Below are 27919 nucleotides of genomic sequence, written 5' to 3'. Positions count from 1 at the left end.
TGGTCGCACTTAAATGTAGTCGCAGTTCCCAGGGATAAGAGCTATTGTATAAATGGCACCTAAGCGCCATTTTTTTCAGCACCGATTTTTTTTTTTTTTTTTAGGCACCATTTATAAAATTCAGTCCATATTGACCTAAAAACCAAACCAGCTGCTTGTTTTAAACAGCTTGAAAAAGTATACATGCAAACTAGAGCTGTATTGAATAGCATATTTTACTATTTGGTCAAAAATGAATAAAGAAAAATATTATTCAACCAAACAAGAATACTGAATAATGGGCATCAACAACCATAGAAACCAATCATCAAGTAGACAAACATCGCTTAAAACAAAAACAATCTCACCTAAACCCAAAACATCTACAACAAGACAACTCATCAATATCCACCCTTCAACCCTAGCTGATGAGCCATACCTAACCATCCATGTAGAATACATCAATGAAAGGTCAGTAGTCAACAAAACTGAAATTCTCACAAACTGGATTAAGTCAGACAATTTGGACCTCTTATTCATCACAGAAACCTGGATCCGCGACTCAAAAGATCCCATCATACTCGATCTATGCCCCCCTGGCTATAAAATCTTACTTTGGGCCAGGAAGGAGAGGAGAGGTGGAGGTATAGCGCTCAACTACAAATCAAGCTTCTCCGCTGAACCCTTGTCTGAAACCATTGCGCCACAACTTGAAATTGCATCAATCAAACTTCATAGTCCCATGTTATGTGACCACCTAACCTGCATCCTATTTTACAGACCTCCCTCTAACTGGAACAACCAAACCACCTTCATGGACTTTATATCAAACGCCTGCATCAATAATTCCAATCTATTACTAATTGTGGACTTGAATCTACATTTAGAAGATCCCAACTCTGCCCACACTCACGAATTTAAGGATCTCCTTCATCTTTGCAACCTTGACCTCCCTCCTATACAACCTACCCACAAACAAAGGTCACTCGCTAGACATCATCTCTTACAAATTCTCTACAAACCAAAGCATCTACATTTCTGATATTAACTGGTCTGCCATCCCATGGTCAGATGATCATAAAGCGACACTATCCCTACACTGGCGGAAAAAGAGTCAGCCTAATAAGCAAGACCCTGTAACAATCATCACTAGAGGACGAATTGACAAGGAAAGGTTTTGGTAACAAATGTATAATAACTGGTCTACACAACCTAACTCAAATTACTTCCTTACTGATTGGGACAACAGCTGCAAAATTATACTAAACGAAATAGCCCCATTATGTACTAAAACTATATGCAAATGCAATCCGTCACCATGGTTTGACGACCTACTAAAAACCCTAAAGTCACAAACCAGGAAACTAGCACGGGGAAATCAAAAGATAACCTCACCTACAATGCATGGAAGCGGTCACACAGGAACTACAAAAATGCCATTAAACAAGCCAAAAGATCCTACTACACACAAACAGTTATAACCAGCGGCACAGACATAAAAAAAACAATATCAATTCATAAAGAATCTTCTTAACACCAACCCAGTCACATCATCATCCTCAAACTGCCCATCTGCTAACCAGCTGGCCAAACACTTCAACGACAAAATTACCAATCTTTGCAGTACGATTCCCCATGACTGTACAAATATAGATTCCTTTCTTGATGAGCTGGACCCCTGCAGAGACGAAATTTCAGCCGACTGTTCATGGACAAATTTCACCCTCCTCACCACCAAAGAAGTCTCTATGGCGATCACCAAACTTTCCAAGTCTCACTGCCATCTTGACCCATGTCCCAACTACCTAATGAAAGATGCCCCCGAACGCTTTATCACAGAGCTCACCTCCCACCTAAACTTCCTGCTACAGCAAGGTTCATTCCCTACTGAACATGGCAACATACTACTTACACCAATACCTAAAAACCCCAAGAAGCCAGCGAGTGATGTCACCAACTACCGCCCTGTCGCCTCCATTCCTCTGCTAATTAAATTGATGGAAAACAGGGTGACATCTCAAATCAACGATTATATACAAAAATTCTCCATTCCACATGAGTCGCAATCGGGTTTCCACCCAGCCCACAGTACAGAAACCATCCTACTCACCCTAATATCCAAATTCAAACAAGAAATCTCATTTGGAAACATCCTCCTCCTTCTACAATTCGATTTATCCAGTGCATTTGATATGGTAAATCATAACATTCTAACCAAACTACTGGACAAACTTGGTATCGGTGGAAATATTAATTGGATAAAAGGCTTCATCACCTCAAGATCTTATCAAGTTAAAACATCCTCAACCATCTCATCTCCCTGGTCACCAAATTGCGCTGTACCTCAAGGATCCCCTTTATAACCAATACTTTTCAATCTTATGATGATCCCACTAGCCAAAGCTCTATTCAGACATGGTCTCAACCTTTTCATTTACGCTGACGACGTCACCATATTCATCCCCTTCAAATCTAATCTAACAGAAATCTTCGACAAAATATCCATGGGCATGAACATCTTAACCTCTTGGGCCAACGCCTTTATGATGAAATTGAACAAAGAAAAAACACAATGCCTAATCCTCTCATCTCAACACTCCGCGCTCCTTCCATCTAATCTTAACACCTCTGACATCACAATCCCCATTTCCAACAACCTGAAAATCCTTAGAGTGACAATAGACAACCACCTTTCGTTCGAGAATCATGCTAAATCCACTACAAAGAAAATGTTCAACATGATGTGGATACTGAAACGCGTAAAACCCTATCTCCCCCTGAAAACTTTCCAGAATTTGGTGCAATCCACAGTAATTACCCACGTCGACTATTGTAATAGTATTTTCTTAGGCTGCAAGGCCCATATCCTGAAAAAACTCCAGACTGCCCAAAATACAGCAGCGAGACTCATTTTTGGCAAATCACGTTTTTAGTGCACAACTCCTCTTCATGTAAAACTTCACTGGCTCCCTATCAAAGAGCGAATCAACTTTAAGGTCCACACATTTATCCACAAGATTATCCACGGTGAATCTCCGGGCTACATACTCAATCTGATTGACCTTCCAACCAGAAACATGTCTGAATCTTCGCGTAATTACCTCAACCTGCATTACCCCAATTGTAAACGACTCAAGTACAAAACCTACTAGGGATCCAACTTCTCCTTCCTAGGCAGCCAACTCTGGAATGCCCTCCCCAGACCTATCCGATCAATCTGTGACCATCTACCCTTCCGGAAAGCACTAAAAACCCATTTATTCAAGAAAGCCTATCCAAATTGACACAGTATCATATGAACCCATCTACCCTACACATACCCAGGAGACGACACTGACCCAGACTGTATCTCCCACCTTACTCCCTTCTCCATTACTTCTCTACCTACTTATCTCTTCTATTATTCTGTTATACTTAATTTTTATTCTAACAATATTCTGTATTCCCTATTACTATGTAAGCTGCATTGAACCTGCTTTGAGTGGGAAAGTGCAGGATATAAATGTAATAATAAAAGCAACATGAAAACAGAGATCAAGTGTTTATTACGGTAGGATTTAGCACAGTACAGCCCTGGATTATTCGTAATCAAATTTAAATCACTAATCAGCCAAATACAAATATGGCAACTATAAACTTGCCGTGCTGGGATCAGCTTGCGTCACACACTAATTTAGATTAGTTCCTTATCTCTTGTTTAACTATACAAAGAATTTGCCTTCAGTTTAGCTAACCATCTATCTAATTATCCCAACTGACACTGTACCACTCATCTTGTCCCCATCATATATCTGCACTTGGTCCCTCAGCTATATGGTAAGCTGTATTGTAGAAAATCATTAGTATCATATCTATGTTAGTTGAATGTTCTAATGCATGCTTATTAGGTGTATCATTAGTATTATATCTCTGATATTTCAGTTCCAGTGCTCTTAAATGTGTGTATTTTTGATGCTGTTTCACAGTTATTCTATTATTAGGTTTCAATTTACTGTTTTCAAGTTTACCTTATTATGTTTATACTTGGTTATTTTACTATTATGCTGTTAACAAAATTATAAGTTTTATGTTAAACTGTACCTGCTGTACACAACCTTGGGCGAGCTTCTTCATAAAGGCTGTTAATAAATCCACATAAAGTTTGAGACCAAACCTGCTATCCTACCTAGAATGCTGCTCCAGACAGTAGTAAGCAGTGAAGGTGTGGACAGACGACCACTCTGCCACCTTGCAAATTTCTTCTATGGAGAGAGTGGAAATGGGCTACTGAAACCACCATGGTTCTTACATTGTGAGCCATGACACGGCCACGAAGGGTCAGCCCATATGTGTAGGAGATAGTCAGCCAGCAAAGTCAAGATAGTATATTTGGCGATGGGAATCCCTAATCAGTTAGGGTCAAAGAATACAAATAGCTGGGAGGACTTCCTATGAGGTTTTGTAAGCGCCAGATAATACACAAGCGCATGCTTGTAGTCTAAGGTATGGAACTCTGATACCATTTTATTTTTTTTATTTATGATTTTCAAAAAATAAATGACAAGTTTCAGTACACATTGTCAAGGCAATACAGCGATAGTAAAACATAAAATGGAAATATAAGGGCTACTTCCCATAACATCAGAAAAAAGAAAATTTATAAGAATTACTTCTCTTAGCATCAAGAAAATATAAATTGCTTCCTCAGATCACTTAAAAGGGGGGGGGGGGGGGGGGGGGCTCGTACGTATTAGAGAAGATTTTTATTTATCATATAATCATACAAAACAAGGCTTAATGCTACCCCCCAATCTTATTCTTTTGGCTTCACTTGCTTTGAATCTAGAAAGGATTTTAAATGGTCTGGGGAGAAGAAAACTTATTTTGTTAATCCTAAGCGGACTATACACTTGCAAGGGTAGGCCAAAAAGAAAGTTCCACCCAAATCTAGGGTTTTCTGTTTCATTTCAAGAAAAAGTTTTCTTCTTTGCTGTGTGGATTTAGTAACAGGGCCGTTCTTAGCAAGTGCAGGGCCCTATGCAGACCAATTTGGTGGGGCCCCATCCTAGCTCCGCCCCACCGTAGCCCCGCCCCACCGCAGCTCCACCCCAATGTGTACTCCTCCAGTGCTGGACCAGTGAGTGCAGGGGTTGGGGGGGACTGGAAAAAGATGAATGGTATCTTTGTACATGGATGAAGGAGGGGGACTGTAAGGTGGATAAAGTGTGGGTGCAGGCAGGAAGGGAGGGAGGACTTGAAAAAATAAATATGGATGGTATCTGTACAGGGAGGGGGGGCTGTAAGATGGATGAGTACAGGGAGAGGGGGACTGGGAACAAAGGTGGATGGCAAAAATATTGTTTAAAAATGTGCAGAATTTTTTAGAATTTGCAAATGTTTTGAACATAATTTCAAATTATTTCTCACAGAATTATGGCAGGAGTAGGTTCCCCTGATTCTCAGGCTGCTGCTGCACTAACCATTAGGCTGCTCCATTTTTTTCTGCTTGCTTTTTTTTTAAGCAGTGCAGAGTTTCCAGAGTTGTCCTGGTTCTAGAGAAAACTAAATTCTTTGCAGGCTATGATACCTACTGTTGAACCAACAGTGACAATGTGTTTTCCAGACCTTTCAGGATCATACTGAAGAAGGATCATCAAATGGGTGGACTGGAGACAGTTTGGGAAACCCACCAACTGATCTCCTTAACAAATAAGAAGGTTCTTCATTTCTCCCAGCGAACCCTCCCTTCAGACAGAAAGGTCGATTTTGCCCGCTTACACTTCGACAGTTTTTCTAATTTAAAGAACTCCAGCTCCTTTTCCCTTGGATGGCTGGCTTTGGCTGCTCATCTCGCTCCGACCACAACGAACGATGCTCCAGCTCCTTCCTGATGGCTGCTCACCTCTGACCACGCTCTCTAGCTCCTTTTTTCCCTTCCCGGTCAATGACTCCCGCCCGCCCTAGTCGCGGAAACAGGAAGTACCTCATCATCGGAAGGCGGAACATTGAGCAGGAAGGCGGAAGGTAAAAGCTGGGGTGAGTGAAGCCGTTGTGCCTGTGGCTGCTGCAACTCTCTGTCGGGTCGTCGCTACGCTGCAAGTTGCTTGCAACTGTCGTCGTTGTCCTGGCCTCCTGGGAGTGGAACTGGGAGGCGGGAGCTGTCGGCGGGCTTAGCGGGGGGGGGGGGGGGGTGTCGGGAGCGAGCGATGATCGTGATCCGGTCCGGAGCAACGAGCGAGCAGCGGGATCGGATCATTGCTGGATCATGCGGTTGGTTGCAGTCCGAGCGAGCGGGAGTCGGAGAGGCAGAGTTGAGGTGCGCCGTGCAGGGCCCCCTTAAGCGCGGGGCCCTATGCGGCCACCTCGGTCACCTCTGCCTAAGACAGGCCCTGTTTAGTAACATCGGGGAAAATCCAAATCTTCACCCCAGCAAATAACAGACGAATTCCTGAAGTACAGTTTTAACACTGCACTCAAATCTTGTTCAAAGATCTGTTATATTTTCCATGGATTGTTCTAATATTGCAGATAAATCATTAAGATCCAAACTCTTTATCTTCTATAATTCCTTCCTCTCCCTTCTCCTTACTTTTCCGTTGAGGCAAATAAAAGATCTTATTTATCGGGGGAAATACTTCAGATGGCATCTTTAAAATCTCATTCAGATATCTTTTAAACATCTCTAGAGGCAAAGTTCCAGGAGATTTGGGGAAATTCAGAATTCTTAGATTTAGGCGTCTGTTGAAATTTTCAATTTGTTCAATTTTATTATGAAAAATAATTTTATCTTTTACTGCAGCTACTTTAAATTCACAAAGCTTATCTACTTCTTGCTGCAAAGTTTTAACTCTTGTTGAAAACTCATCTTTCACTGTTTCGACCATACCTTGTACTTCTCCAAATCTAGAGGCTAAAGCTTTTACCTCACCTCGAGATTCTTGTACAGAGGTATCCATTTTCTTCAACATAAGCCATATCCTTTCTAAGTTCACCTCCTTAGATTTTCCTGAGTCTCCAGGTAAGTTTGGGATCTCTAACTCCAGAGGCTTGTACAGCATGACAGGATCCCGACCAGGGGGCTCACTCTTAGCACTTCCGGCGGAGCTCGCTTCTCCCTTCCTTAGTGCTGTCTCTGCTGGACATGGAGGCACCTTCGAAGCTGGGAAGGGGGGGGGGGATAAAGATATTTTGTTTTCCCGTAGGGATTCCTCTTCTCCGGTCGTCTCTACTGCGGGAGCCCTCACCCTCGTTCCTGATTGGGGGTCTCCGGTCAGGAAGCGCTCCAGAGTTGGCTGAAGCGGTGACGAGGATGAGGTAGGCAGGATTCCCACTCTCGTCGAACCTTTCCTTTTCATATGTGGCATCTGGGCAACAAAATGCAAACTTTCTAAAGGTAAAATGCAACAAAAAGGAATCAGCGTTCTCAGAGCGTATCAAACACAACCGAGTGCACCGCCATCTTGACACGCCCCCCCCCCCCCCCCCCGAACTCTGATACCATTTTAGGGAGGAACTTGGGATGAGATTGTAGAACAACCCTGTTGTGGCAGAACCTGGTGTAAGGTGAGTTTGCCATAAGGGTTTGAAGTTCGCTTACTCTTCTGGCAGAAGTGCTATTAAGAATAAAACTTTATATATGAAGAACTTCAAAGAACAGGAATGGAGTGGTTCAAATGGAGGTTTCATTAGAGCTGTGCGGATGACATCAAGATCCCACGCTATAAGAGGTGGTTTGATAGGAGGTTTGCTATGACAAATCTTTTATGAATCTATCTCAAGAGATGAACAGAAACAGCTTATTATCAATCCTAAATCCTAGAGTGAAACATGCTAATGGAACTCAAGTGTACTCTGAGTTAGTTTTGAGGCCAGAATCAGAAAGATGGAGGAGGTACTCCATAGGAGAGGGTCGAGTGCTCTGGCTGCACATCAGAGGGAAAATCTACTCCACTTGAAACGGTAACATATCTGCACAGGTGGTTTTCGAGAAGCTAGGCATATCCTAACTGTCTGGAAGATTTAAGGAATGCAAGTATTTAGTCAAAAACCAAGCCGTCAGAGCCAGAGAATGAGGATCTAGATAGAGGATGTACCCCCTCATTCTATGTTATTAGGGCTGGAAAAGGATTTAAACTCAATGATTCCTTTGATGACAACTCTAGATGGAAAGGGAATCAAATCTGACATGGCTAGTAGGGAGCAATTAGAATCATGGTCCCTTAGTCTCAACATAGCTTGAGAAGAGTTTTCTCCAATGAAAGGTAATGGGGGAAAGGTGTATAGAAGATCTGTTCCCCAATGGAGCAGGAAGGCATCTGGGGCTACACAGTTCAGAAGCATAGATTCTGGGAAAAAAATGGAGAAGATGGTTGTTCAGAGAAGCAGAAAAGATCTATTGCTGGGGTCCCCCACTGCTGAAATATTTGATGAGCCACAGGAATGCTGAGGGTGAGGCTGAAAGACTCTGCTCAATTTGTCTGCCACAGCATTTCGTTTGCTGGCTAGATAAACAGCTCTTATAGAGATGTTTTGAAAAGCTGCCCGTCCATATCTGGGTTGCTTGTCAACAGAGGTGGTAAGAACCTGTTCCCCTTTATTTTTTCAGGTAATACAAACCTGTTTTTCCGTGTGAACGAGAATTACGAGAATGCAGTCTTGGAAAGTTCTGAGGGCGTTCCAGACACCTCACAATTCCATGAGATTGATATGAAGTCGTTTCTCCTGTGGGGACCAAGAACCCTGTTGTATGGAAACAATCGAGATGACCACCCCAACCTACTGTGGAGGCATCCATGGTGTGGACTATGACATGGAAGGGTCCGACACGAAAATCCCCAGGTGAGATTCTGGGGAACCAGCCACCACTGTAGAAAGTGGTGTAGCTGAGGAGTAACTCAAATATGGGCTGAGAACAACCCCGTGGCTTCAGATCACTGAGAGAAGAGAGCTCGCCGAGGTATTCGGAAGTGGAGCTGAGCCAATGGTGTTACATGGACTGTTGAAGCTATATGGCCGAGAAGGCGGAGCATCTGATGAGCAAATACTTGGGTGGATCTCAGAATCTAAGCAGAGACAGCAATATGTTGTCTGCTCTCGGCTGAAGTAGGAAGGCTTGACCCTCAGTAGTGTCCAGGAGGGCCCCGATAAACTGTAAGGTCTGAACTAGTTGAAGATGCGATTTGGGGTAATTTATCACAAAGCCAAGGAGTTCAGGAGACATATGGTGGATAGAATTGAGGTCTGTGTGCAGACTCTCGGGAGGCTGCCTTGATTAACCAGTCGTCAAGATAGGGGAAAACATGTATACTCTATTTCTGGAGCATTGCAGCTACCACTATCAGCTACTAAAAAAAACCCCCCATAAACCAACAACAGAGCAAGCACGTGAGAGACTCACAGCCCCTTGAGACAGCCGATCCTGCTGCTCTGACAAATGAGAATAGACACACAGGGGCCTCCCTGACCAATCACCGCCACATTCCCGAAGAGGAAGCGCAAAGCATATTGTCGCAGACTAATTACTCTGACCCTGGAACCACAACCGCCATCCCAACAGAACCTAGAAAATGGACCCCAGAAGTTCCCACTGACAACCAAGAAACCAAGCAGCCAACAGGGGAAGCATGACAGAGGTTGTCTCAGATTTCGCCTAGCCCTCACAAAGTCTACTACTACTACTTATTTCTACAGCGCTACTAGATGTATGCAGCGCTGTACACTTGAACATGAAGAGACAGTCCCTGCTCGACAGAGCTTACAATCTAATTAGGACAGACAGACAGAACAAACAAGAGATAAGGGAATATTAAAGTGAGGATGATAAAATAAAGGTTCTGAAAAAAGTGAATAAGGGTTAGGAGTTAAAAAGCAGCATCAAAAAGGTGGGCTTTTAGCTTAGATTTGAAGACGGCCAGAGATGGAGCTTGACGTACCGGCTCAGGAAGTCTATTCCAGGCATATGGTGCAGCAAGATAAAAGGAATGGAGTCTGGAGTTAGCAGTGGAGGAGAAGGGTGCAGATAAGGGAGATTTACCCAGTGAACAGAGTTCCCGGGGAGGAATGTAGGGAGAGATGAGAGTGGACAGGTACTGAGGAGCTGCAGAGTGAATACACTTATAGGTCAATAAGAGGAGTTTGAACTGTATGCGGAAACGGATAGGAAACCAGTGAAGTGACTTGAGGAGAGGTCTAATATGAGTATAACGACACTGGCGGAATATTAGTCATGCAGCAGAATTTTGAACAGATTGAAGAGGAGAGAGATGGTTAAGTGGGAGACCTGTAAGAAGCAAGTTGCAATAGTCCAAGTTTCGCATAAGGACTTCCTTCAGTACGTTATGCAAAGGAGCCGTTGCAGCCTTTCTAGGTGGAGGAGGATAATCCAGGACCTCGAGCATCTCAGCCCTGGGCTCATCCTCAACCTCCATAAGGAAGGGAAAAGCCGCAGCCATTTCCCAGACAAAGGAGGTAAAGCATAGACTCTCCAGCGGAGAAAGTCTCCTTTCTCTACCACCTCCACCGGGAGGCCATTCCACGCCTCCACCACCCTTCTTGTGAAATAATACTTCTTTTTCCCTATGTGTCCTATTTGTTTGTCCTACCCTTATCCCTTATTTGTCCTGTCTGTCTGTCCTGATTTAGATTGTAAGCTCTTTTGAGCAGGGACTGTCTTTTCTTCATGTTCAATTGTGAAGTGCTGCGTACGACTGGTAGCGCTATAGAAATGATTTGTAGTAGTAGTAGTAGTAGTTTCTTGTGGAGGGGAGGGTTCAGAGGGAATCCCATAGGACTGGTCAGAAGAAAAGTACCTGGGATCTACCTCTTCCTCCCACAAACGCCACTCTTCAGTATCGGACAAGACATCCCTCAGAGCAGTCCGAAACTGAGCCTGACTCGACGCCGAGGAACAACGACCTCGATGGCGGTGCCGAGAAGTCGATGCCCGCCTGGACTGCAGTGAAGCTTCCTCCACCGACGAAGGGGAGTCGACCCGGGTGGCAGCCGACACCGATGCCGCAGGCAGCACCGAGGTCGGGGACCTCACCACAGGCGAAGGGCCAGATGCCGCTGCAGCAGACGGTATGGAAGGCGCAAGCACCCCCGACACCGAAGCAGACTGGCGCAGCAATCCTTCCAGAAGCTCTGGAAGCAGAGCCCTGATGTGCTCGTCCAAAGCCGCCATCAGACAAGGCTGCGGGGTCGGTAAAGGAGCCGGTGACAGAATCTGTCGAGGCTCGGGAGCAGGTAACCGGGCTGCCAGAAGACCGACGCATCGGCACCTCCTGTATAGAGGGGGAGTGATCCTCTCTGCTCCGACATTTCTCAGGTGCCGATTCATACGACGCCCCGGAGCTCCCGGCACCGTGTGTAGAAGGAGAACGATGACTGATTCTTCGCCTTCGCTCGACACCTGTCATCAAAACTCCTCGGTACAGAGGACATGGAATCCTCACACCTCCTCAGGGCCGGGTCCAACGGACGGCATAACAGGAGGCTTCGAGGCAGGTTGAGACCCACTCGATGCCTCACTGTTCCCAGTGCGAGTTGGTTTTTCAGCAGCCATTACCTCCGCTCCCGACGTCGATGCACCCCTCGATGTCGAAGGACTGGACCAAGCCCCAAAAAGCTTTTCTCGTAGGGCTTCAAGACGCTTGGATCCGTTTCTTCATACAAAGACACAGACTACAAGCGGCTGGGCTATGGTCGGGCCCAAGGCACTGGATACACCAGGCGTGGGTATCGGTACCCGAGATGGTCCGGTTGCACAGAGTACAACATTTGAAGCTGCTGGGTGTCTTCGATGACATGGAAGGAAAAACGGCTTCGGCAAAATCAAAAGACGAGATTCTGCCTGTTAACAGAAAAAGGGCACAAAAAATAAAAGGGAACAAGCCGGCTGCATCGAAAAACAAAGGAAATTTTAAAAAGTGAAAAAAATCTAATAGACACTACTAGGAATTTTTTTTTTTAATAGACAATTGAAAGAAAATAAAGAAAATTAGAAGAAAAAAAAAACTTTAAAAAAAACTCACGAAGACTCTTTCCTGGGCCTGAGAAGAGCGCAGATAGAAACCTACTGCACCTCAACGTGGAGAAAAGAAAACAGACGAGACGTGCTCACGCGACGGGCAGGAAATCAGTCCGCGCATGGGTGCCAGAAGACTCTGGCAAAACTTTGTTTTATTTTGCTTGCAAAATGAAAATTCCTGGGCCGACGTGGACGTCGACCCACATGTGAGAACAAGCAGCCTGCTTGTCCTCGGAGAAAAGAACCTACAGACCACGTAGTATTGAAATCTACATATCATACCAAGAAAATGACGTCTTAAATACCAATGATCGTATGGACCATGGTCTGGTTAAACCAAAAAAATTGTAAGATAAATGTATTTGCCGTTAAATATTAGTACCGTTAAACAAAAAGATTTATCAGTATGGCCAATAGCTACTATATAAAACAGAAAAGCCGAAAGAGAACTTAAATCAGATGCATTGTGATCTGAAAATGCACCCAAGTCAATTATCCTCGGACTCAAGTGTGCAAGATAATATAACGTCCTACGGCTCGATATATTTAATGCCGATATCATATACCCTCGGATTTAAGTATCAGCGATGCCAAATATTATTACATCACAAAGCTTGATATATTTTTATGCCAGTGTCACATTTAGGTTATTGGAGATTAATTCTACTAAACAGGATAAACTTGCCGGAGAACAGTAGTCACGGAACCAAAAGATTTACAGGGTAAGAAATGGCGCTTGGAAAGGCATTTTTTCATAATGTACATATGGGAAAATGTGGGATACAAATGCAATAAATAATAATAATAATAATAATAATGCGGCAAAAAAAAAAAAAAAAAAAAGGTTTATAGGGTCCAACTACACATTCCATAAAACGGTGAATCATTAAAGAATCCTTTTCTCATACATATGTTCATAGATCGTATGCACATTAAACAAAATCAAACCAATTTTTGAACACTTGGAAAGATATTGTACAGACACAATGTGTAATCATTATGAAAATGTCTGAAAACAGTACTAATAGGTGGTCTCATTTACGCTTTATATGCTGACCTTCATTTCTACGTACTCAAGTAGACTAGCAAGGAAACCATGCTACATTAAGAGACAATTCTCAACACAGCCTATGCTGCTTCATTTAGCATTTTACACAAGTATACGAGTGGCCATTAATAGCAGATATTACTGCTTATTAAACAAACAAAAAAAATCAAGGTCACACAACATTCTTTTCTCTAAAACCAAAAATCATATTCTTGAAAGAAAACGTTTCTATGCCCTACCTTTTATTCCATACCACTTACCACGTTTGGGCTTGGGGAAGCTCTCATGGAGTCGAAAAACCACCTTCTCCACAAAATGCTGGATATCACATTGCTCTGGTCCACGGACAAACACCATCCAGTCGTGAGTGAACCCCTCTGAGGTTGGCTTCTTTCGTAACTGGGCTCTGTGTCCCAGCTCAAGCTTCACTTGTACCGTGCACTGTAAGATGGAGAGACAAGTTTCAATCCAAGAAAAGTGAAAGTTGGAAAGATAGAACTCTTGGCTGCTAAACTTGTTGTACTCTGCAAAATATCTACTGGCCCATGAAATATGCAAATCCAGGGCTCAGGGAAAACAATATTCACCAAGGGTACTGACCGTCAAACAGCTGAGCAAAAATTAAATACAAGACTAGCTTACCACATATGTACAATTAAGAATGTATCCATTGTTTCTAAACAGTAAAGCAAAGTTATTTACCTTTAGCAGGTATTCTCCGAGGACAGCAGACTTCTTATTCTCACAGATGGGTAGACGCTATTCCCGCATCACCCGACCCGGCAATCTTGCCATAGTTAAAAATAGAGCTTTGAGGACCGTGAGCTGTGTTCCAGCATGCATAGGCCAGTGCCTTCCCGCACATCGCATGAACGCGCAGCTTCAGTTTAATACAAAAGCTAAAAAACTAAATGAAAATATCAAAAAGATAACTCCAAGGGGAGATGGGCAGGATTGTGAGAATAATCAGCCTGCTGTCCTCAGAGAATACCTGCAACAGGTAAATATCTTCGCTTTCGCCGAGGACAAGCAGGCTTGCTTATTCTCACAGATGGGGAATCCCTAGCATCCAGGCTCACCCAAAACTATAAACATTGGTCAATTGGGCATCGCAACAGCAAACACAGATTAACCTGACACTATATACAAGCTAGATGAGACTGCAGCTTGGAATAGAATAAAATGGGCCTAGGAGGGTGCAGTTGGATTCTAGACCCCAAACAGATTCTGCAAAACTGTCTGCCCGAACAGACTGTCACATCGGGTATCCAGCTCAAGGCAGCAGTGAGATTTGAATGTGTGTGGACTGAAGACCACGTTGCAGCCTTGCAAATCTGTTCAATGGAGGCTGACTTCAGGTGGGCTACCGACGCAGCCACTGCTCTAACATTATGAGCTGTGACATGACCCTCCAAAGTCAGCCCAGCCTGGGCATAAGCGAAGGAGTTACAATCTGCTAGCCAACTGGATATGGTTCATTTCCCGATGGCAATCCCCATCCTGTTGGGATTAAATGAAACAAAAAGCTAGGCAGACTGTCTGAAGGGCTTCATCTGCTCAGTGTAAAGGGCCAACGTTCTCTTGCAGTTCAAGGTGTGCAAGCTACTTTTGCCAGGATGGGCATGAGGTCAGGGAAAGAATGTTGGCAAGACAACTGACTGGCAGATGGAACTCAGACACCACCTTCGGCAGGAACATAGGGTGCATGTGGACGACTACTCTGTTGTGATGAAACTTAGTATAAGGTGCATCCACTGCTAAGGACTTCAACTCGTAGGGTCAGTGAGCTTCAGGAACAACCACCAAAAAAACAACCTTCCAGGTCAAGTACGTCAGATGGCAGGAATTCAGTGGCTCAAAAGAGCTTTCATCAGCTGGGTGAGAACGAAATTGAGATCCCATGAAACTGGTAGAGGTTTGACAGGGGGCTTTGACAAAAGCAAACCTCTCATGAAGCAACAACTAAAGGCTGTCCAGAGATAGGCTTACCTTTTACATGCTGATAAGAACTAATTGCACTAAGGTGAACCCTTAAGGAGTTGGTCTTCAGACCAGACTCTGATAAGTGTAGAAGGTATTCAAGTTGGCAAACCTCCTCCATTTAAAAGAACACCTCTTACCGGAATCTTTCCTGGAAGCCAGCAAGACCTGGGAGACACCCTCCAAAAGACCCAAGGGAGCTAATTCTAGGCTCTCAACATCTAGGCCATGAGAGCCAGAGACTGGAGGTTGGGATGTAGAAGTGACCCCTCATTCTGTGTGATGAGGGTCAGAAAACACTCCAATCTCCACAGTTCTTCGGAGAACAATTCCAGAAGAAGAGGGAACCGTATCTGTCGTGGCCAGTAGGGCACGATCAGAATCATGGTTCCACAGTCTGGCTTGAGTTTCAACAAAGTCTTTCCCACCAGAGGTATCGGAGGATACACATATAGAAGACCTGTAACCCAATGTAGAAGGCAGGCATCTGATGCTAGTCTGTTGTGGACCTGAAGCCTGGAACAGAACTGAGGGACCTTGCGGTTGATCTGAGCAGCAAGAAGATCTACCGATGGGGTGCCCAACGCTTGGAAAATCTTGTGGGCTACGCCCATATTTATAGACCACTTCTGAGGTTGCATTATCCTGCTTGGCCTGTCAGCCAGGTTGTTGTTTACACCTACCAGATAAGTGTCTTGGAGAAACATGCATGTTAGCAAACCCAATGCCACATCTGGACGGATTCCTGACACAGATGGAGAGATCCAGTGCCCCCCTGCTTGTTGGTATAAAACATTGCAACTTGATTGTCTGTTTGAATTAGAATAATTTGATGGGACAGCCGATCTCTGAAAGCCGTTAGAACATTCCACATCGCCCGAAGCTCCGGGAGAATGATCTGAAGACTTGTTTCCTAGAGGAAGCCCATCTACATGAATTCCCCATCCCAGAAGAGATGCACCTGACAACAGCACTTTGTGTGGCTAAGGAATTTGGAATGGAAGTCCCAAGGTCAAATTGGGCCGAATTGTCCACCACTGAAGAGAGCGCATAAGCTCCGAGGACACTTGGCTGACATCCTCTAGAACCCCATGGCTTGATGCCACAGACGCTAGGGTCCACTGAGCACATCTCATGTGCAGGCGTGCCATAGGTGTAATGTACACTGTGGAAGCCATGTGGCCCAACAATCTCAACGTCTGCTGAGCTGTGACCTGCTGCAATGCCCAACCTTGAGACACCAAGGAGACAAGGTTGTCTGCCCACATCTCTGGAAGGTAGGCTCGGACAGTCCTTGTGTCAAGCAGGGCACCTGTGAACTCCAACTGTTGAACAGTATCGAGATGGGACTTGGGATAGTTTATAACGAACCCTGGTAGCACCAGCACCTGATTAGTCATCCGTGTGGACTCACGAGCACCGTCCTCCGAGGTGCACCAGCCAATTATCGACATGAACACCCAGGCTGTGTAGCGACGCAACTACCACTAGACACTTGGTAAAGACCCTGGGAGCCGACATAAGGCCAAAAGGCAACACGCGGTACTGAAAATGATGTGTTCCCAGCCGAAACTGAAGATACTTCCTGTGGGCTGGAAGTATTGGGTTGTGTGTAGTGGAGGAGTGGCCTAGTGGTTAGGGTGGTGGACTTTGATCCTGGGGAACTGAGGAACTGAGTTTGATTCCCACTTCAGGCACAGGCAGCTCCTTGTGACTCTGGGCAAGTCACTTAACCCTCCATTGCCCCATGTAAGCCGCATTGAGCCTGCCATGAGTGGAAAAGCACGGGGTACAAATGTAACAAAAATAAAAATAAAATAAATCCTTCAAGTCCAGAGAGCATAGCCAATCATTTTCCTGAATCATGGGAAGAAGGATGCCCAGGGAAACCATCCTGAACTTTTCTCAGACTAGAAATTTATTCAGGGCCCTTATGTCTAGGATGGGACACATCCCCCCTATCTTTTTCTGCACAAGGAAGTACCTAGAATAAAATCCCTTCCCTTCTTCCTCTGGTGGAATGGGTTTGACCGCATGGACCCTTGATAAGGGTGGAGAGTTCCTCTGCAAGTACCTGCATGTGCTGAGAGCTAAAGAATGGGCTCTTGGTGCACAATTTGGAGGTTTGGAAAGCAAATTGAGGGTGTAACTGAGCTGGATTATTTTGAAGAATCCACCAGTCAGAGGTTATGAGTGGCCATCTTTGGTGAAAAAAAAAAACCTAAACCCCCCCCCCCCCCCCCCAAACAAACTTTAACCATCCCCAAACTGGCAAGTTGTCCAGAATGGACACTTGGACTGTGGCTATGCCCTGCTGGAGCCAGCCAAAAGCCAAGCCTTGCTGCCCCTCAGCAAAAAGCACGCTGTTGATGAGAATGAGCAAGCTGGCGGACTGTGGCTATGCTCTGCTGAAGCCAGTCAAAAGCCCACCCTTGCTTTTGCTGGGAAGCGGCAAGGGCCTCGAGTGCACGCTGTTGACGAGAGCGCTGGGGAGCCTGAGCAAGCTGGCAACTCGGAGTGAACCTATGCCTACAGTAGCAATAGGGAGCACTCTGCAACTTGCCAAAATGCCTCCTTGATGAGGAGCCAGTTGCAGAAGACGCCCAGCAGGAGAGAGAAGACATAGCATCAGTATGCTTCTTGATTTGGTCAGGGACCTCCTCAGCCTTCTCTACAAAAAGATCATTCCCCCAGCAAGGGGCATCCGCAAACCTCTGTTGAATGGTCAAGGTCAAAAACATACAGCCATGAGAGTCTGCGCAATGCTATACCTTGGGCAGAGATCCTGGATGCCACGTTAAAAGTGTTGTAAGTGTCCCTGGCCAAGAACTTGCGACAGGCCTTCTGCTGCTTGACTAACTAGCGAAATGGCTCGGCCTGCTCCGGGGGGGAATGCATCGACCAAGTCTGACAGCTGTCGCATCGAGTGCCACAAGTACACGCTCATTTAGAGCTGGTATGATTGGATGCGGGCAGTGAGAATAAAGGCACCCGATACATCTTCCTCCCAAAAGAGTCTAGGGTCCTAGCTTCCCTGCCAAGGGGAGCCGAGGCATAGTACTCCTGGCTCTCTCGAGAGCACAGTCCACCACCATGGACTCATGGGGTAACTGAGACCTCACCATTCCATGTTCCCCGTGGATCCAATTTTCTTGGGGACCACAGGGACAGACAGATAGGATGCCCAGTTCCTAACAAGGACTTCCTTGAGTACCTTGTGGAGAGGAGCCGCTAATGCCTCGTTAGGAGGGGTGGTGTAGTCCAGGACCTTGAGCATCTGGGCCCTGGGCTCATCCTCCACTTCTATGGGAAATGTAATGGTGTCAGCCATTTCCCGTACAAAAGAGGTGAAAGAGAGGCTCTCAGGGGAGACAGTCTCCTTTCAGGTGGAGGGGAGGGCTCAGAAGGAATCCCATAGGACTCGTCGGAGGAAAAGTACCTTGGATCTTCTTCTGATGTCCATGAGCGCTCCTCCTCGGTGTCGGACAGCAGTTCCCTAAGGGATGTCCAAGACCAGGCCTCCATGCAGAGGACCCATGTCCTCAAGAGCGGTGTCCAGAAACTGGCTCCAGTCTCAACTCTAGCGAAGCTTCCTCCACCGAAGTCAAAGGGATGCCGGCTTGGGTGGCTGTCTATGCCGGTGCCGCAAGTGGCGCAGGCATCAGAGACCGCACCATAGGCTGGGGACCAGGCGGGGTTGCAGGAGGTATGGTAGGCGCAAGCACCCGCAATACCGATGCACATCACTGCATTAGGCCATCCAGAAGCTCAGGGAGCAAGACCCGGATGCACTCATCGTGGACAGCCATCGGGAAAGACTGACGTTGGCTGAGGTGCTGGCTGCAGAATCACTGGGGCCGGTGCAGGAGCAGGATCTCAGCTGCTTGGAGACACACACGTTGGCACATCCTTGATAGAGGGGGAGCGGTCCTCCTGGTGTCAACGCTTTTCAAGAGCCAAATCCCTCGGCGCCATGCATCGAAGGAGATCAGTGCTTCTTGGCCTTCGCCTGATGCACATCACCCATGCTCCTTGGTGCCGATGAGGATGACATCGATTCCTCCCATCACCTCAGGGTCAGGTCCAACAATAGTCGGTCCCGGGGGGGGGCTGCATAGCAGGACTAGAGGACCGATGGAGACCCATTCGATGCCTCACTGCTCCTACTGCCGCAGGGCCTCAAAGCAGCCATCCCTATCTGGATTCCTGATGTCAGTGCGATGCTCAATGTCAATGTCAGCGCCTCAGACTTCAATATCAACGTTGAGGGACCAGACCGGGCTCCAAAAATCTTTGCGCGTTGAGCCTCTCGGGAAACCTGAGTCCTCTTGTCCATACGAAGGCAGAGGACATAGTTGTCCGGGCTAGGGTCAGGCCCAAGGCGCTGAAGACACCAAGATAGTCCAGCTGCACAGAGTACAACGCTTGAAGCCACTGGGAGTCTTCGTGGACATGGAAGGAAAATCCACACCTGCCAAATTAAGAGACACGATGGTGCCTGAAAAAGGGGAGAGGCACAAGAGGAACAGCCCAACTACGCAGGACTGAAAGCGGCCCACGTTGAAAAATAAAGGAAAAACATGGGCAAAAAATACTAAGGAAATAAAAGAAAAACTTTTTTTTTTAACAACAAAAGGGCAAGAAGAGCAGATAGCAGAACCCCCCCCCCCCTCCCCCCGCTGAAGGCACTGCACAATCAAAAAATGCTCTGACCGGGTGTGTGAGGAGCCACCACAGAAAGCAGCTCCTCCTCATGCGGGAAAAAGCGAAACTGAAGCTACGCATTCACACAATGGGCAGGAAGGCACTGGTGCATGCGCGCTGGAGCGCAGCTCTTGCTCCTCAAAGCTCTATTTTTTACTATGGCAATATTGCTTGTCCTCGGAGAAGCTAATAAAAATACTTTAAAGTTTACTGTACATATTTTACAAAAATGCCCACTGTGTTTTGTCACCTTGTGATCTTCACAACGAGACAAGACAGTGGTCACAACCAGAAGGATGCTAAGCTACATAGAGAGGGATACAACCAGCAGAAAGGAGATTTCTTTGTCCCTGCACAAGACATTGTTGAGGCCCCATCTCGTTAAGGATGTAAAAAAATTTGAAGCAATTCACAGAAAAGTGTCGAAAATGGTATGGGGTTTGCTTCACAAGATGTATGAGGAGAGACCTGTAACCTAAACATATATCCCCTGGGGGAAAGGAGAGACAGGGTGATATGATATCTTTCAAATATTTGAATGTCTGTATTAATCTACAAACCTTTTCCAGAGACAGGAAGGTGGTAGAACTAGAAAGACATGAACTGAGGTTGCAGGGGGATGACTCAGGAATAAGGAGAAATTATGCCTTACCCGATGATTCTCTTTCCATTAGTCCTTCCCACTATTCCAGAACCTGTGGGGATAATTGTGTCCATGGAGACAGAGAAATGAAAACTGAGCTGAGATATCTCTGTTAGCATCCAGTTCAGCTCCTTAGTATTTATGAAGGCAAGTCGTGAAGATAAACTCAGAACAAACCTTAAACAACTCACTAACCAGATAAGCAAATATGTGTGGACCTCATCTCTGAGCAACTTGTAGAGAACAAGAGATATGCAGCACCATGCAAGCTCCAAGAAAACAGGCAGACAGGCGACTCTCAAAATTCGGAAAGGAATTAAAAAAAAAAAAAAAAAGCCAACTGCCAAAAAATCTTTCATAAAAAGATGAATTTATTCACCACATAAGTTGAAAACAGTCATACGCCCGGCTGTGTGTCGCCCTCCTAAAGGACTGTGTCAGGGGCTTGATACACCACACCAAACAGCTCCTCTCTTGAGAAACAGCAACAGCGGTTGCTGTTTCTCAAGAGGAGCTGTTTTGGTCCAGTAGGTGGAATTGGTTGAACTACACCACTGGGTGGTACATCAAGCCCCTGACATAGCCCTCTAGTAGGGCGAAACACGGCACCATAAATACAGTATTGGGAAAACTCGTATGCTGTGAATATTCTTGTTACCATCCCTCTTGTGGAGTGCCTGATCCAGGAAGGGTACTTCGTTATCTATCTGAAAAAGATTATCATGTAAAGGGACAGTTATTGCATTTGTAAAAGAATTGAAGCTCCATACATTGCTTGATATAACATGCCGATATCAATTTCGGAAGAAAGGAAGAAACTGCACAAAGAAAACCCTGTCTCCGAAAAGCAAAGAAAGGGATCCCAAGAGGGCTTGAAGCTCCGAAACCCTACATGCCGATGCCACAGCCATCAACCAACACCATCTTTAGCACAAGATCTTTCGAGGAGGCATTCTGGAGTGGCTCAAAAAAGGCGGCTTTGGAAGAGCCCGAAGGACTAAATTAAGGGTCCACGCTGGACACTGCATACGAAAGGGAAGCAAAAACTGAACGATATGTGGGTGAATCACAAGAGACGTCTTCTGTAGTCAGCCCCTGAAATAGGCCAAAGCCACAACCTGAAACTTTGAGAAACCAATACTAATCCTATTTGAAAGCCTGCCTGGAGAAACGGTAGGATGTTTGCAATCTAGGCACAGAAGGGAGAAAGTCCATGCTCAGAACACCAGCCCTCAAACGTCTTCCACAGCCTTGCATACACCATGGGTGTAGAGCGTTTACAAGCCTGAAGCAATGACTGAATCAGAATAACCTTTTCATCTAAACCAAGCCCTTTCAATGGCCAAGATGTAAGACTAAAGGGGAAAGGAACCTCTATGAGCACTGAACCTTACTTCAGTAGGTTGTGTACCTGCAGACGACAGAGAGGATCCTCATCCAGTAGATAAATCAGGTCTGCATACCAGGTCTTTGGAGGCCAATCCAGGACTATGAAAATTATTTGACCCCGGTTCAACGTGATCCTTTTCAACACATGGCCTACCATGGGCCAAGGAGGGAAAATATACAGTAGATACGTTTCCAGCCACAGTATCAATCCCTATCGAGCCTGGTTCTTTCTGATGGCTGAAGCACTTGGACACTTTGGCATTCCTTTTCATCACCATCAAGCCCAGAAGCAAAGAACCCCATCAGTCCACTATCAACTGAAAACCCTGGCTGGATAGTTTCCATTCTCCTGGATCCAAGGACTGCCTGCTGAAAAAGTTCACATCCATGTTCAAGGACCCAGCGATGTGAGCTCCATCCAACCGATCAGAAAGACCGCCTCTACCACCACCAGACGGTTGCAGGTCCCGCCTTGCTTGTTGATATAAGCCACCGACTTTGCATTGTCAGAGAAAACTCAGACCAGAACCCCTACCAGAAAAAGGAGCAAAATCGCGTAAAGCATTCCTGACTGCCCCGAGCTCCAAACAATTTAACAACCACTGAAACTCCTGTAACGTCCAGGTGCCCTGTGCCAGACAGAACTTACAATGACATCTCCAACCTGATTTGCTGGCGTCTTGTCAACATCTCCCACTGTGTTATTGGAAAGAGAGCTCTGATGGTCAAATTCCTCGGTGACAACCACCACTGCAAATTCCATCTGGCAACTAGCATCCAAAGGATGATAAAGGTTATACTGTGACACCTGTCATGGCCTCATATGAACCACTGTCTATGGCACCTCTTCCATCACTATTGTAATTGATCCCTGAACTTGGACATAGTTCCAGACCCTGGGCCTGCCTTGACTCGAGACTAATCTGTTGAACCAGCTTTGATCTCCAGCATTCCATGAGGAAGATCCTCTCCTTTGCAGTGTCAAATAGAACACCCAGATACTCCAGAGTAAGCAATGGAGTTAGTTTTGAGAAGAGTAGACTGACTGCCCAACTCGACTGTAGAAGATAGACAACCATGTCCATTTGCCACTGCCACCATGCTGTCCAAATAGGATGATGCACAAATGAGATAGAGATATTTATAAGCTGATTCCCTGGTGCCAAAAGAAGGCTGCCTCCACCACCATAACCTTAGTAAACGTTCTTGATGCCGTGGCAAGACCAAAGGGCAAAACCCTGAACTAGAAGTGACAGCTCAGAGGGTGGTGAGAAAGTTTCATGCTTGAACTGACGCTATGACTGCTCTTAGTGTCTCCATACAAAAGTGGAGTGTCCTTCCTCTTTGGGACAATGAAGTAGACAGAGGATCCATCTTGCCCCTGTTCAGCCTGGGGAACCGGAACAATGGTCCAGAGTACCAGCAAGAAATCTACAGTGACCTTAACCTCGACCGCTTTGGTTCCCTTTTGACAAGGAGACTTCAAGAATAGAGGAGCAACCAGGTGGGAAAACGCCAACTTGTAACCTTCTGTAAAAATAGCCAGAACCCACTGGTCCAATGTGACTTTGGCTCACATCTCTCAAAACTTGTACATAAGTACATAAGTATTGCCATACTGGGACAGACCAAAGGCCCATCAAGGCCAGCATCCTGTTTCTAACAGTGGCCAATCCAGGTAACAAGCACCTGGCAAGATCCTTTTATTCTGCTTATCCTAGAAATAAGCAGTGGATTTTCCCCAAGTCCATTTTAATAATGGTCTATGGACTTTTCCTTTAGGAAGCCATCCAAATCTTTTTTTAAACTCAATATGCTAACTGCTTTTACTACATTCCCTGGCAACAAATTCCAGAGTTTAATAACACGTTGAGTGAAGAAAGATTTTTTCAGGGAGCGTTGTGAAGCTGCTCCGGTCCTACCTTTATTCTTTGAACTTGGTAACATTTTTTCTTCATGCCTAAATGGAGAGGTAGGCAACACGTTGGCTCCGCTACGCCCGTCATACCGTTGGTGGGACCTATGGATCGCTTCGCTGTTTCAGGAACATCAGGACCTGTATCTTCGAAGGGAGGTGAGCCGCTCCCCCAGCTTGAAGCAGAAACAACTCTAAGTCCCGATTTACAGATGATGACACCCATGCCAGCTGACAAGCAAAGACTAGTGCAGGGAACTCTGCGTCCAGCGTTTCCTAGAGCATGGTCAGCCTCTAGCGACATGCCGCCGAGCACTTCCACACAGATGGGTGTGGAACAATATGGAGCTGGCGTTTTTGGTGAATCTATTGTGATAAAGGAGATACAACTCTGGTGAATCTGTGACTGATTCTAGTTCACTAAGTCGTTTTTGCCTATTAAGCCAGCAACTATTTCTTTAGATACTATTTGGGAAGCCCTTGTGGGTTTAGAAACAACTCTCTCAAAATTATCAGTATTTCAGCAAACTCAAATCTCAGAGAAAGTACCTACTTTGGAAAAAAAAATACTAATAATGGTTAAAAGGATTGAGACTAATGCTAAGGATGTTCAACCTCTTCAACAAATACAAGTAAATATGATTAAAGAGAACTTGTTGCTTCAGAATAAGGTTGAAAACTTAGAAAATCAACAGAGGTTTAAAACATTGCAGTGAATAAACTTTCCTAGACAATCTTCAATTGTTCCTCTTATAACCTTTAAAAAGTATTTATCTGAAATAGTGAAGATTCCGGAACAAGCTTATCCTCCAGTCTCAAAAATGTATTCCCTATTACCTTATATTAAGAAGACTACTGAACAACCTGTTGCTGAAGGGACCGAAGTATCTTAGAGTTTAAATCTTACACAGACATGCAACTGAAGATGATAATTTGGGTTCAAAACCTGCAACATTAATAGTGACATTTGTATTACAACCTGATAGAGACTAGATATTGAAACAATTTTTCCGCCATAGACAAGAGCTATTTCTGAATTGTAAGATTAGAACATTTCCAGATGTATGTAAAAGAACCCAAAAGAGGCGCCAACTTTTCCTTAAACTTCACCTACGAGTTATACTATTGGGTGGTCTTTTCTGGATGAACTTTTCTGCAAATGTGTATTGAAATTAAATTCAGTGAAATATGTTTATAATCCTGTACATTTAAATTCTTTTCTGGATTCCAAGACTGTTGTAACTTCACTTTCACAGCGAAAAGTAGTAGTTACATCTACGCCATAAATTAGTTTGGTCATAACCCTGAATCACTCCTTTCTAGCTTCTAATTTCTTTGAATAGTGTGGAGTTTCCTCCATTTTCCTACTTATTGTGCCTTGCTCCTTCCTCAATTGTGGACTAAAGATGAGAAAAATAATATGTTGATTATGTTATCTTTGTGATTTGAAATTTGTATTAATAGTCATCTTTTCTGTAACAAGATTTATTCTTGGATTTTGAATTTGTAAATTGCTTAAAATAAAATAAAAAATAAAAAGATTTTCTCTGATTCATCTTAAATTTACTACCTTGTAGCTTCATCGCGTGCCCCCTAGTCCTAGTATTTTTGGAAAGAGTAAACAAGCGATTCACATTTACCCGTTCTACTCCATTCATTATTTTATAGACCTCTATCATGTCTCCCCTCAGCCATCTTTTCTCCAAGCTGAAGAGTCCTAGCCACTTCAGCCTTTCCTCATAGGGAAACCTTCCCATCCCCTTTATCATTTTCATTGCCCTTCTCTGTACCTTTTCTAATTCCACTATATCTTTTTTGAGATGCAGCGATCAGAATTGAACACAATATTCGAGGTGCGGTCACACCATGGACAGATACAAAGGCATTATAACGTCCCCATTTTTGTTTTCCATTCCTTTCCTAATAATACCTAACATTCTATTTGCTTTTAGCCGCCACCGAACACTGATCAGAAAGTTTCAACGTATAATCAACGACAACACCTAAATCCCTTTCCTGGTTGATCTAATGTGGAACTTTGCATTACGTAACTATAAAATTCAGGTTCCTCTTTCCCACATGCATCCTTTTACACTTGCTCACATTAACCGTCATCTGCCATTAAGATGACCAGTCTCCCAGTCTCACAACATCCTCTTGTGATTGAACAACTTTGAATAACTTTGTGTCATCAGTAAATTTAATTACCTCACTAGTTACTCCCATCTCTAGATCATTTATAAATATATTAAAAAGTAGTGGTTCCAGCACAGACCCCTGAGGAACACCACTGTCTATCCTTCTCCATTGAGAATACTGACCATTTAACCCTACTCTCTGTTTTCTATCTTTTAACCAGCTTTTAATCCACAATAGGACATTACCTCCTATCCCATGACTTTCCAATTTCCTCTGGAGCCTTTCATGAGGTACTCTGTCAAACGCCTTTTGACAATCCATATATACAATATCGACTGGCTCACCTTTATCTACATGTTTGTTCACCCCTTCAAAGAAATGTTAATAGATTGGTGGGGAAAGATTTCCCTTCACTAAATCCACGTGGGCTTTGTTTCATTAATCCATGCTTCTGAATATGCTCTGTAATTTTGTTCTTTATAATAGTTTCTACCATTTTGCCCTGCACCGACTCACTGGTCTATAATTTCACGGATCTCCTCTGGAACCTTTTTTAAAAATCGTCATTACTTTGGCCACCCTCCAATCTTCCAGTACCATGCTCGATTTTAAAGATAAACAAAATATTACTAACAATAGTTCTGCAAATTCATTTCTCAATTCTATCAGTACTCTGGGATGAATACCATCCGGTTAAGGAGATTTGCTACTCTTCAATTTGTCAAATTGCCCTATTACATCCTCCAGATTTATAGAGATCATTCAGTTTCTCCAACTCGTCAGCTTTGAATACCATTTCTGGCACCGGTATCTCTCCCAAATCTTCCTTGGTGAACACCGAACCAAAGAATTCATTTAAGCTCTCCACTATGGCTTTTGTCTTCCCTGATTGCCCCTTTTACCCCTTGGTCATCTAGCGGTCCAACCGATTCTTTTGCCGGCTTCTTGCTTTTAATATATACCTAAAAAAAATTTTTTTACTATGTGTTTTTGCCTCCAACACAATCTTTTTTTCAATGTCCCTCTTTGCCTTCCTTATTAGTGCTTTGCATTTGACTTGACATTCCTTATGTTGTTTATTTTCAGTCTGTTCCTTCTTCCATTTTCAGAAGGATTTTCTTTCAGCTCTAATAGTTTCCTTCGCCTCACTTTTTAACCATGAAGACATCCATCCAATGGAGGAAGAGAAGAGTGGACCAGCTTTGCATTATTGCGAAGCTCAGGAGGAACTGGGTGCTCTAGTTGACTGAAAGACTGTTACACCCCTACCTGGTACTCCTGGCGGCAGCCATCTTGGGAGGATTGTCTGAGAAGCAGCCACCACCTTGGAAGGCTCATCAGGGAGGCAGCCATACTGAATAGCTTCCTCATGGGCGTGCCCAATGAGATCCCTCGTCTCGCAGCTGGGACCGGGATCCTCTGATGGGAGGCCTACTTAAGAGCAGGACTGTGCCATCATCTTTGCTTCAGCTTCTTTCTGTTTAGAAGTCTGGTGCGTTGGTTTGCGTTTCTCTCTACCTGATTGCTGGACCTGATCTTGGATTGGACCTGACCTTGCTTTGCCTTGCCGCCTGCCCTTGGACGGGACCTGACCCTGCCCTGCTTTGCTGACTGCCTGGTCCTGTGTAGCGGTCGCTGCTTGTCTGTTGCTGTCTCCTCTGCCTGCCACGGCCAGCGGCCGTCTGATCCCATTCGGAATCTGAAGTCCTGGTGGCCACCTGCACCTGGAGGCTCAACTCCTGGGGAACGGTGGTCGCTCCCAGGTGAAGCTGAGGTTGTTCGGCTGCCCGACCGAGTGCAGCGTAACTCTTCTGTACCGTGCTCAGTCGGGGCACAAGGGCTCACTACCAAGGATCGCAACAAAGGAGGACTTCCTGTTTGCACAAAAGGATATTGGTGCGCCTGAAAGTAGGACGTCTGACCACATTGTTGACAGCCAAGCCATTACTACCTGCTGTCTCAAAATAGAAATGGCAAGCCCACTGAAGACGAATGAACAGAAGCTTTCAGCTTATCCTTCAGCAACCACTGTGGCTTAGTTTTCCCCTGTTCTCTGCTACTACTACTACTACTACTATTTAGCATTTCTATAGCGCTACAAGGCGTACGCAGCGC

The 27919-nt window shown here is 44.9% G+C and overlaps 1 protein-coding gene across 3 annotated transcripts in view; it reads right to left on the bottom strand.

Moving 5' to 3' along the window:
- Nucleotides 1-27919, bottom strand: part of MLLT1 (MLLT1 super elongation complex subunit) — a 281660-nt gene that overhangs the window by 197247 nt on the left and 56494 nt on the right. For 2 of the 3 annotated variants that reach the window (XM_030218367.1, XM_030218369.1), the window contains exon 2: nucleotides 13295-13475. In XM_030218367.1, coding sequence (XP_030074227.1) covers nucleotides 13295-13475 — 181 coding nt within the window. Of the gene's footprint in view, nucleotides 1-13294; nucleotides 13476-27919 lie in introns of those variants that run through there. The other variant, XM_030218368.1, reaches the window with a different exon arrangement.

The sequence above is a fragment of the Microcaecilia unicolor genome, chromosome 11, assembly GCF_901765095.1.
Source record: "Microcaecilia unicolor chromosome 11, aMicUni1.1, whole genome shotgun sequence".
In the NCBI taxonomy this organism is placed as follows: domain Eukaryota; kingdom Metazoa; phylum Chordata; class Amphibia; order Gymnophiona; family Siphonopidae; genus Microcaecilia; species Microcaecilia unicolor.
This window is presented reverse-complemented; position numbering and strand designations above follow the sequence as displayed.